Source organism: Astatotilapia calliptera, chromosome 17 (genome assembly GCF_964374335.1).
Source record: "Astatotilapia calliptera chromosome 17, fAstCal68.1, whole genome shotgun sequence".
Lineage (NCBI taxonomy): Eukaryota > Metazoa > Chordata > Actinopteri > Cichliformes > Cichlidae > Astatotilapia > Astatotilapia calliptera.
The window spans coordinates 23,310,949-23,323,489 of NC_137438.1; the positions used below are offsets into that span (position 1 = coordinate 23,310,949).

Below are 12,541 nucleotides of genomic sequence, written 5' to 3' on the forward strand. Positions count from 1 at the left end.
CATTTCAAGCGTCGCTCGCCGTTCTCAGCTTTTACTCTCAGTTTCACTGTCCTCACTCTCGGTCCAACCCGCCCCCACGTTCTGATTAATCAGGTCAAGGGTCACGCCACACTCAGCTCCCTGCAGGATGCCGTTAATGATTTATTGCTGCAACCACGTAAGATGTGCCATTTTCTAAATGTACAAACCATTTCTGGGTCAGATTTTTCATATTCAATTATCTATTTTCCACCAGGAAAGTTTCTAAATCAAAGCATAATTAAAGGATAAGTCCAGTCAAATTCAATATGCTTCTATAAATAAATCCAAGGAAAAGACCAAAACCAACAGAAAGCCTCAGCGCTGCGCATCCGAAGCTTGAGCTCATTCCTCTGTGCCACACAGCTCCATTATTCTCACAGAAACGATATAAAACACATCAGCGTTAACACCTCTAACAAGTTCCTGCATTACAATGAACGAGGGCACTGTAAATCTGCTGATGCTGCTATAAATACTCACAGCAACAACAAATTAGCAGCTGAAAACAATCCCAAACAAACAGTTTTTCCTCCTGTGTTACTAATATTTGTTCAAAACTGCAGCGCCAAGATTGTTTTAAGGAAACGATTGAGTCTTTTTTTCTTTCTTTCTTTGAATGACAGGATATATTTATTATCCAAAGCAGCAGGAAACAAGAAGCTTGAGGATGAGAGTCAGCATCAGAGTAGGGAAGTCGGAAAATGTTCCGAGACGATCAAAAAACTGTTTGTGTTTTGCTGCTCTGGCATGAAATTTCAACAGATGCTGCTCTCGGGGCATCACTGACACTGAAGACACAGTAAACAATCCTGTAATTTAGTTATGTTCTACTCAGTCCACGATAGTTACAGGGTTTGTTAACTGGGAAAAAAAATCAAAGGGACCGTTCACCACCAAATCAAGTCAAATCAATCAGATGTGCTATTTCACACATATGAGTTCCCAACAGGAAATTTGCAGGGCGCCCTCTGGTGGACAAACTTTGCAACATCAACACTCATAACAAGGCTGAAGGGTGTTTCTTTCATTTCTTTTTTACTTTTTTAGTTATGGTTAATCAGCCATCACAAGAGACAATACCTATATATCAATAGCTAATATTGACAAATTACTAATATAAGGGCAATCGAAAATCAATATTTCATATAAGCAACTTTATTCTTCAACACAGCCTGAACTTTCTGGGGCTGCTTTCTTGTACTTTCTTTAAGTAGTCTTGAGGAATAGTTCTCCGGACTTCTTGAAAGACATTCAAAGCTCGTCTTTGGATGTTTTTTCTGCCTGTAGATGATCCCACACTGCTTCAGTAACGTTGAGGTCCGAGCTCCGGGGAGGCCAATCCATGACTGTGTGTTTCATCCAGGAATGATTTTACTGCATTGACATTGTATTTGGGATCAATGTCATACCTAAAAAAATTAAGCCAGCCTGTCCAGGGTGGACATTACATGCTGGATCAAAATCTGATAGTACTTATCTGCATTCCTAATTCCATAAGATTTTCCAAGATATCCAACACTACTGCCTGAAATACAGCCCCCAACCAAGACACAGCCTCTGCCATGCTTTACAGATAGCTGTAGATACTGTTGTACCCCTCTCCTGCATTCCTCTGTAGATGTTAATGTTGACTTGAACCTACAGCTGATATCGTCCAAGCCTGCTCCAGTTAGCACAGAGCAGAGGGCGCAGCGCACTCTGGACAGGTCACCAGTCCATCACAGGGCTAACATGAAGAGAGAGACAACAAACCAGAAATCTGCTCTGCACCACATACTGGATCACCCCTGAGATGGGGTGAACTGTCCCTTTAAATATGCTCATTTTATCTCTGGGCATTTTTCTTTTTTTAAGGAATTTTTCAATTAACCAATGAAATCGTCATTAGAAATGTTAATAAAAAACTGTTGGTGCTCTAACCCTGGGGTAGATGTCAGTGTTCAGGGTCAGTGAATGAGCAGCGCGGTGGTTCTTGTAAGACTTTAATGAAGGACACTTCAGCACGGCGGCCGTTAAAAGAGAAGCAGAGGGCGGGATTTTAATCACCGACCTGCTGCCCAAACATGTCGACACAGAAAACGATACAGGCGGAGAGCGAGAGAGAAGACGGAGAGAGTGTGTTAACACTCACCACCACTCTGACGTGCTTGGACAAATCCCTGGAGCTCCTCTGGAGGAAATCTGAGAACGCAGCCTGCACACACACACACACACACACACACACACACACACACACACACACACACACACACACACACACACACACACACACACACACACACACACACACACACACACACACACACACACACACACACGAGAGAGAGAGAATGGGGCCCAATCAAACAGAATTACAGTTCATTACATTTCCCTCATTAAAAAGAGATAACTCCGTGACACGCTTCCGCTCCAACTCCCACCCATCACTTCTCCCTTCCAACTCACATCCTTCACAGAGAATTTGCTCATTCCAAATAGCTCCAAATTTAAAAATTCTTGTTTAAGAATTTTTATTTCAATCGGGGAGGTTCAGAAGCTAGAGCTGCACGAAGTTGGAAAAATGCTGGATTAATTAACAATAGATCAAAGATCAAAACAGCGTGCTATGACCTCGGCTCACTACAGATCAGTAAAATTACTGGATTACAGGAAAATTACCCAAAAATCATCTGGCGAAGGTATGCGGTCGATGTGAATGGCTGCATTAAAAATAGATAAGTCTGAAAAATGTTTTAATTCATGAAACATTTGCACAGATTTTACGTGCTGGTGTGTAAAGGCCCTCAGAGTGAACGCTAGACTGACTCCCTGCACCGTCAGGTGGCACAACCTGGTACTGCTCAAAAGTACAGCCTGGTCCTCGTTCAACTTCACCTGAAATCTGCTCAGTGTACAGAGGCTTGGGATATAAAGTCAAAGCAGATGTTTCTTTACATTCTGTAGCTTTTACTTTCTTTTGAAAAACAGCTGAGATATTCTCTTTGCCTCCATGTGTATTTACTCTGAGTGATTTTTTGCAGCACCTCATTCTCGCTTATTTAAACCAGACTTCTTCCTGCTCATCCTAACATGTGTCTGTGTGTCAGACAGACAGTGACTGGGAGGAAGAGTTTCGGCTCCAAAGGTTTGTGTGTCTGTGGATGTGTGAGCAGAAAGAAAGTCATCGGGGACACTCACTCCTGCATAGAACATCTTGTTGCGGAAGCGACTGTTAAACTTTTCTGGGTTGGCCTCTGGAAAGACACAATTAGAGAGGCAGAGAGAAAGAAGGAGAATACATTAAAGATGCGACAAAGACCGTGGGATTACAAATGTGAAAACTCACGCAGAGCGGTGCAGAGTAACACGGAGAGACTGACTCATTTGTGCATGCCTGAATGTGTGAATCTGATTCAGTATCCTTTGTAAATTTTTCATTCTGCTCATCTTTCTCTTCTTTTTTTTTAACAAAAGCAGAAAATGATCTATTAACTAGGGAGAGGAGGACCTAATGGAACATGAATAGAGTTGACACAAGGTGAAAATTTAAAAAAAGACTGATATTAAAATAGCTTTCACACACCTCTGGACTCGTGGAACTCCAGGGTGACGTGCGCGTCGAAGCCAAGGCTGAAGTAGTTGTTGAACACGTTCAAGGGCAGCTGAGGATGCAGGAAAAACACTGAAGTGGGCCTCTTTGCATAAATATAATGTAATTTATTCACATAGACAGCTCACATCCTCTTTGAGCATAAACTCTGACCATTTAGCTACTGATACTCATCCAAATTCACACTTTTTGGTAAAGCCCAACTCTTTAAACCCACGGTATAGATATTAACAAGCAAAAACCTCAGAGGCTGAAAAATAAAGCACCAAAACTGCCCTATCTTTATTCCAACAGTGTACCTAATATGGAACGCACACATCCTAATTTCCAGCACAAACTGACCTTCTGTGTGCCCTCCTCTGGCTGGGCAGAGCTCTTTTCTACTAAGAGGTTCCACCTGTCCAGCTGCACCACCGAACCGTCCTCCACATGACACAAAACCTTGGACACTGGTTCATCCGTGTAGCCCTGCAGGGAGGATAGCAAACACAAGACAGAGGCAAATTTAACTACCCAACATCTACACAGTCATCCGTGCAAAAGGGTTTTAATGTTACATTTAATATGCATCTGTGCAAAGTGAGGATAAATACACACTGCAGAACATCTAAACTATTTGAGTAAGTGAAAATAGGACAAAGATGACATGTTGTAACGCAAACGTTTAATAAAGTGAGATTTTCTTTTTAACTGAATGCTAGCAATGAATATTAATAAAATGCTGGAAAGGTTGTGTAAAGGTTGTGTAGGTTGCTACAAAATGACCCGGTGAAGCATCTGATAACCTTTTAGGTTAAATGGAAACTTAACTGGGTATAAAAAGAGGACCTCAGAGCTGCTCGATCTATCAGAGAGGCCCAGCCTCTTTAATAACAGGGCAGAATCCAGCATTCATGACAATATGGGAGAGCATTAGAGCATATGGAAGGGGTTGACCTTCACATCTGTAAAGACCCATCAGTGCTGAATGAAAAATTGTGGAGCCATTTTCAGGGAAGTGGTTTTTTTTATATCATTTAGCTAAAAATAAAACTTTACAGTACGACACCAGGCATCAGCTACCTGCAATGCAGTCTAGAGATCCCTCCCCATGTGCTTCAACCCCCACTCACACCCCGCTTCATGTTACCTCAATAGGTCACAATGTCTCACATAGTGGTTTACCCTTAATCCCTGGTGATGATTTAAGACCCTAGTCTTTGTTCACACTTTGGCTCATGTGACAACTCTCATGATCAGTAGCAGGTCAACAAACAAAGGGGAGAAGTCCCACTAGGGGTTAAATATCTCTCAAGACGACTATGACTTGGATGACTGAGAACCTATACAAACATGATAGTTTAAAACCCACTGGGTCATTGGTAAACCATCTAGGGTTCAGTCTTAATTTCACTGACCAATAATTTTCATCGCAGTTTTTCCCCCCCCTCACAAAACATGAGAATAACTAAACGAAAACTAACGGACGAAAACTGATGAAACATAGCGACACTTTCATCAACAACTATAAACAAAATATTCAGAGAGATAAGATCCAATCAGAACTAATTAAGTTGTGCAGAAAGGCGGGACGATTTAGGAAATGATCCAATCAGAATGAAGGTTAGACCTGACAAATGGCATCCGTACAACCAGCTCCCCTGTTTCTCATGAAAACGACAACACTTGGAAGGATTTCAAAATAAGACTTTGTAAACCTTGTGGAGCACCTCTGCTCTGTAAAGACATAACAAACCTTTTCACTTTAGTCAATGAATCAACTTTTGAATTTGGCTCCTATAATCTTAATAATAAAACTACAAGTCGAATAAAACTAAAAGTATTTAGATGTCTAAATTATGACTAAAACTAAATCAAATATTGCAGTAAAAATTAATTCTGCTAGAGTTTGGTTAACACCATGTAAGAGTAACTTCTAGTAAAAAATAAATAAATAATAATAATAGCAAATAATTGTAAGAACTGTAAGAATGTTGTAAGAACTGGCAGTTCTGGAGGATTTGTTAGCTGTTTGTAAATCAGTCTAAATGCTGTGATATACACACAGCTTTACTCATTGAGTTCAGGCAATAAAAAAAAAAAATATATATATATTAAAAAAAAGGAGTAGAAATTTTGAGAATCACATTTAAGGAATGTGCACAGCAGCTAAAAACAGACTGGGATGCAGAGAAGAACGAGAGAGAAAGTGGACAGTGGAAGACTGAAGAAGAGGCTAAGGCTGTTTCTTGTCGCTCTATTCCTCTTTCATCTCCTTGCTAACAAGAACACCACGCGCAAGAAAACACACTAAGTAATAAAAGAGAGGAGCAGACAGGAACAGCATGCGATGATTGGATTTCAGTGAGCGATGATTGAGGTTTCATTACTGCCACTATAACCATAACCTTTAAGAGCATCAAACACAACCACATGATGCACGTCCACGGATTTCACAATCTCCGCAGGTCGATCCCTCTCATGTACAGTTTTCTGTCTTCGTTTGCTTTTATTTTCTCCCTCCTTTTGGACAAATAAAGGAAACAAGACAAAAGACAACACACACACATATAAGGAGAAAACAATCTGATGGTAGTAGCGCTCATCAGCAGGGCCTCTTAGCTGCTGACACACACACAGTCAGGTTTCAACTTACATTAACTTAATTTAACCAAAACCTACACAATCTAAAACCTAACCTTTGACCCAACAGGTTATTAACACTCAAATCAAGTCATTTGCATGGAGGAAACGATCGTTTGTGTGTCCAAAACAAGTCCGCACCATTTATGTCCCCGCAATGTAAGTACTAACAAGGACACACACTCAGCAGGAGAGCTCACACTCAAACAGCAAGTCACAGGGACAGTCACACTCACGCAGCGAGAGGTGGAACAGATACGGCGGTGAGTAACACAACTGAGTGTCAGAGAGATGAGAGAGAGATCAGGACAGAAGAAGGAAAGAGACATAAGCAATATAAAATAGCAGGAAGAGGGAGAAATAAGGGTGAGAGAGAAAGGGAAGGGAAGGGAAGGAAAGGAAAAACAAGCGATAGGAGGGAAGATGAGCAAAACAGAAGAGAAGAATGAAGGAGGAGAGAAAAAAGTGGAAAGAAATGGAAAGAAAGCTAATGCAAACTAAATGAGAAGAGAGCAAGATGATGAGGGAAGGTCCAGCAAATGGGGGGAAAAATAAATGAAAAGGGAAGAAAATATGAGGAAAGTAGAGAATGGAAAGACAAGGACAATATAGAGGACAGGAAATAGATATATTTTATTTATCTTTCAATATAGACTGAAAGAAAAAGAGGCGAGAAGAAAGAAAGGAGCAAGAAGGAGAGGGAACAGCAGTAAAGGAAAGACAGCAGGATGAAGAAGGAAGGTCCAGAAAATGAAAGAAAAATTAAATGAAAACAAAAGAAGTTGGAGAAAGTTGGGAAAAAGAGGAAAGGTAGGAAATGAAAAAAAAAAAAAACTCTAAAGAAAGCGCAAAAGGGAAAGTCAAAGGAAGAAAAGAGGATGAAAGAGTGAGAACAAGGAATGGAGCAAGGAGAAGAGCAGTGAGGGCAAGGCAAGGAAAGGAAAGGAAAGGAAAGGAAAGGAAAGGAGATGCACCAACAGTTAAAAAAAAGGATAAGAAATGAGAACTCAGAGGAATGGAGAGGAAATGGAAATAGACAAAGTGGATAAAATGCCTGCAGTCAGAAATACTTGATGAAATAGAGGACAAAAAGGATAGAGCAATTAGACTAATTAATCACATGGCAGATAAGAATTTCCACTCAGGGCCGTCTTCGCTCCAAGCGTGTATCTCTGTACGTATCGGGAATGTTTTATCATTGCTTTCACTGCTGCTCCATCCGGAGCTGCTGAAGTCATTCGCGTGTCCTTGCTTCATCGTTCAGCTCGGTGCAGGGCTGAGACGGCACAGTTCATTACACTCAGTGATACTGAACTACAAGGTCCATCCTTACTGTCACATATACAGTGGGGCAAAAAAGTATTTAGTCAGCCACCGATTGTGCAAGTTCCCCCACCTAAAATGATGACAGAGGTCAGTAATCTGCACCAGAGGTACACTTCAACTGTGAGAGACAGAATGTGAAAAAAAAAATCCATGAATCCACATGGTAGGATTTGTAAAGAATTTATTCGTAAATCAGGGTGGAAAATAAGTATTTGGTCAATAACAAAAATACAACTCAATACTTTGTAACATAACCTTTGTTGGCAATAACAGAGGTCAAACGTTTACTATAGGTCTTTACCAGGTTTGCACACACAGTAGCTGGTATTTTGGCCCATTCCTCCATGCAGATCTTCTCGAGAGCAGTGATGTTTTGGGGCTGTCGCCGAGCAACATGGACTTTCAACTCCCGCCACAGATTTTCTATGGGGTTGAGGTCTGGAGACTGGCTAGGCCACTCCAGGACTTTCAAATGCTTCTTACGGAGCCACTCCTTTGTTGCCCGGGCGGTGTGTTTTGGATCATTGTCATGTTGGAAGACCCAGCCTCGTTTCATCTTCAAAGTTCTCACTGATGGAAGGAGGTTTTGGCTCAAAATCTCACAATACATGGCCCCATTCATTCTGTCCTTAACACGGATCAGTCGTCCTGTCCCCTTGGCAGAAAAACAGCCCCATAGCATGATGTTTCCACCCCCATGCTTTACAGTAGGTATGGTGTTCTTGGGATGCAACTCAGTATTCTTCTTCCTCCAAACACGACGAGTTGAGTTTATACCAAAAAGTTCTACTTTGGTTTCATCTGACCACATGACATTCTCCCAATCCTCTGCTGTATCATCCATGTGCTCTCTGGCAAACTTCAGACGGGCCTGGACATGCACTGGCTTCAGCAGCGGAACACGTCTGGCACTGCGGGATTTGATTCCCTGCCGTTGTAGTGTGTTACTGATGGTGACCTTTGTTACTTTGGTCCCAGCTCTCTGCAGGTCATTCACCAGGTCCCCCCGTGTGGTTCTGGGATCTTTGCTCACCGTTCTCATGATCATTTTGACCCCACGGGATGAGATCTTGCGTGGAGCCCCAGATCGAGGGAGATTATCAGTGGTCTTGTATGTCTTCCATTTTCTGATGATTGCTCCCACAGTTGATTTTTTTCACACCAAGCTGCTTGCCTATTGTAGATTCACTCTTCCCAGTCTGGTGCAGGTCTACAATATTTTTCCTGGTGTCCTTCGAAAGCTCTTTGGTCTTGGCCATGGCGGAGTTTGGAGTCTGACTGTTTGAGGCTGTGGACAGGTGTCTTTTATACAGATGATGAGTTCAAACAGGTGCCATTCATACAGGTAACGAGTGGGGGACAGAAAAGCTTCTTACAGAAGACGTTACAGGTCTGTGAGAGCCAGAGATTTTCCTTGTTTGAGGTGACCAAATACTTATTTTCCACCCTGATTTACGAATAATTTTTTTTACAAATCCTACCATGTGGATTCATGGATTTTTTTTTCACATTCTGTCTCTCACAGTTGAAGTGTACCTCTGGTGCAAATTACTGACCTCTGTCATCATTTTAAGTGGGGGAACTTGCACAATCGGTGGCTGACTAAATACTTTTTTGCCCCACTGTACTGCATGCTGTCATTTTACTGCAGCATGTCAGCCAGAAAATAGATTTTTGTAAAGACCTCTTATCAATTTACTAATACATTTATGCCAATTATCTGAAAAATGTGAAGAAAAATTGCTGACATATCAATTTTTTTCACTCTAACTTTTGACTCATACGTGAAATATTTGATGTATTATCCTCACTACAAGCCTACATAGCTGATCTCATGAAAAGTCTCATGGAAGAATGTGGGTGCTCGTAAAAGATCTGCTGCAGTGCTGTTATTGAAACGTGTGTCAAGAGGCAGATTCTTCAAACTTCAGTGCTTCATCAGAGTTTTAGGAACAAGTTGCAGATTTTTGTCAGACTTTCTGAAAGTTTTGGGGAGAGGAAGGTCAAAACCAGCAGAGGAGGGCTCGCCTTTCATAATCCAACAAATGCCACACTTCCAGCTTTTGTAAGGCTATTTCTAGAAAAAGTTCCACCTTGACAACAGTACAATATGCTTTATGTTTGAGACTCCATACGAGTCTTTTACCATAAATTTAGCTTGTGTAAACTGTAAATTTTCAAGAGTGAAAAAGGTACATCTGAAAAATGTACTTAATTGCACTATTTCCTCTAGACATCTTTAAAGTTACAGTGTGTAAAATCTCACCACTAGATGTCAGTAGATTGCAGATTGTGGTCAACTGAGTCGTTTTCTTACCCCAGAGGGGTTTTATTGTTTTGGGGTTTTTTTTGCTATTTGTAGGGCTGGTGGCCCACTGTTTAATTCAGCTGTCAATGCTGGATGATAATCAGCACTTGCAACAATATCAGGAAATATATAAGCACGTTTATTCACATTTCTGTGCTCCGGGCGGTAGTCGGAGGAATCAAAATCTCTAAAAGTAGTAAAATGGTGGGGTTTCTGGTTTACTTTCAACAAATCTTGGTCATATTTTTCCTGTGTTTTTCTTAATGAAATGAGTAAAGCTTTTCTTAATGAATAGAGAACTTTCTTTGTATAAGTTTGGAAATTGTTTTGTCATTTTTAGCAGCTGTGTCTTCATGATATTTGCTTTGTGTTTGTTGTGCAATAGACGAGGATCTTTTACAGCTCACTGGGGAAAAAACGATTGTTTGGACCCCCTATGAGACAATAAACAATATAATAACAAAGAGATTTCAGAAAATTTGCAGCAATGAACTGCGGCTTATTATTTTGGTGTGTGAGTCTCAGTGAGCACAACTGGTCCACATATAATTGAAACGATGAGTCTGGGATACCTTACTTAAAGACATCCATGCGTTTTTTTCTATTATTTCTGGAATGTGAAAACAAACAGTGTATTTTACGCTTGAGGAAATGAAACCCTACTTTAAAAAAATGATGGAAATGGTTTGTTTTTTCTTACAGTATAAGTGATTTTCCCCTGAGGGAAACCCAAACCCTTTCTGTTTCCTATGCACGAAAAACCCTGAGTGAACTGCCAACTCGACCTATGGATTTATAAACTCTGTACCTCAGTTTGTTCTGTACACTTAAACCTGCTCTGAATACAACACCCACTGCAGCTGTGTCACTGCTGTGATGTTTCCCAGTGAGGTGGGGTGCGCTAAGCGAGCCGTTTTGCTGTCAGAGGGTTGATTCTGTGTTGTGTTTAAAGTTGTTTAAAACTGCAGAAAATTAAAATTAAAAAGGAAACATAATTACAGGAAGCTGCTGTGATGTCACCAACAAGCATGTCATCTTAGTTGTGCTTTGAAGAGGTCAAACGGGCTTAAGGGTCAGGGGGGGAGATTATATGGAGGAAGGGAGCTCTTTTAGACATCCTGGAATGTGGGTGAGGCATTTTGTAGCTCTCCGAGGTGGTGGGGAATAGAGAATTTATTTTTACTGCATATTAATATTTGAGCATACTCAACATGGCTATAAACCTGTCATGTTTAATCTGAAGAAGGAAATTTCCATCTCTCTCATGAAGAACGCAAATGTTCCCTTCTCTAAATCCCTTAAATATGTTTTTGTTTTTTATGCTGAAAGAGCTGTTGTTGCTCTTATTCTTCTTTTTCTTCGTTAGATCTAATTTATTTAGTCATGTTGTGCAAAAAATTTGCACATAAACTCAGAGAGGGCACACCGCTGCGCCCTGCTGCTCTCCATCAACTCTGCAGCAGAAGTCAAGGCTAGGAACTCACCCCACCCCAGTTGAGCGTCCTGGCGAGGTCATTTCCTGTTCCCAGAGGAAGCACAGCGACCGGAGGCTGGGGATTCATCTGCAGCTCATCGAGAGCAGACAGGATCCAACCCACCTACAGCGAGACATGAAGGCAAAGTGTAAGTTGTAGAAATTTAGAATAGAAAATAGTGGCTATTAGAGATGTATAGTCACCGTGCCATCTCCTCCGCAGGCAAGGATCCTCAGATTTGGCACTTTGCGATACAACTCCAACCTAACAAAGCAGAGAGGTAATATTATAGAATAAAAGACTGCTGATTAGTGTTGAGTGGGTGTAATTGGTCCAGATTTTATGAAAATTGTTCACCTGTGAGCTTTGGATTTAAATAAAAGAGGAGTGAAAAGATGGCTTTCCCCCCTCAGAGGTGGACTGAGATAAGGGTGATGTGAAATGAAGATTTAAAGTAGGTAATTGGTACTAAACTGTCAAGCTCAGGGTGATTTCAGCCTAACTGTGTAGGCTGTAATGAAACACCAGCACTCTCCCCAAGGGAAGATTACTCACGCCTCGCGCAGTCCACCCTGCGAAAGGTCGAAGACTTGACGAGGATTCAAGATCCACATAAACATCTGTAACACTTTGGCACCCTACAGAAAAAGCAGAAAAAAATTCAGCTTCCTTCATGTTACAATATTTAAAAAGCTGCCACTAACAGCAAGCAAATTAAAAAAAAATCTGTGAAAATCTGAGAAATGAATCTCCAAATCTTAAACTAAACCCAGTGTTATGTTCTGAAGATGTTGCTGATGAAGTCTAAAAGATTATAGTAAGCAGTGGAGCCCTGAACTTTTACCTGACGGAGTTGCAGGTAAGATGCAAACATCTGCCTCAGCTGAATGAGCCTTTAACTTGTTTAACTCCCCAGTACAAATCTGCGTGTTGTCCATATATCTGAGAGCTGTGCAGGTAATCTTCCGGTGGATTCACAGCTGTGTCCTACCTCCTGCATGCTCGCCTAAACAAAACGGAGTATTTCCTGCAGCGCCAACACTTCTGAAGCTAACCGTTTCCTGTTGTGTGATACATTTGTGAAACTTCTGAAGATGTTTCCGCCCGAATCTCCCGATAATGTTTGGAGTTCATGTGTGAAAACAGCTCAGCTCAGTTCATCTGATAAACCAAATTTTTGTCTGAACCGACATCCTCACA

At 41.2% G+C, this 12,541-nt stretch overlaps 1 protein-coding gene across 4 annotated transcripts in view; it reads right to left on the reverse strand.

Moving 5' to 3' along the window:
• dgki (diacylglycerol kinase, iota) overlaps positions 1-12,541 on the reverse strand; it is a 102,886-nt gene that overhangs the window by 19,847 nt on the left and 70,498 nt on the right. For all 4 annotated transcript variants that reach the window (XM_026147877.2, XM_026147876.2, XM_026147878.2 and 1 more), the window contains exons 11-17: positions 11,897-11,979; positions 11,545-11,605; positions 11,351-11,464; positions 3,953-4,078; positions 3,584-3,662; positions 3,199-3,254; positions 2,153-2,215 (exon numbers count right to left, since the gene is read on the reverse strand). In XM_026147877.2, coding sequence (XP_026003662.1) covers positions 2,153-2,215; positions 3,199-3,254; positions 3,584-3,662; positions 3,953-4,078; positions 11,351-11,464; positions 11,545-11,605; positions 11,897-11,979 — 582 coding nt within the window. The remainder of the gene's footprint in view (positions 1-2,152; positions 2,216-3,198; positions 3,255-3,583; positions 3,663-3,952; positions 4,079-11,350; positions 11,465-11,544; positions 11,606-11,896; positions 11,980-12,541) is intronic.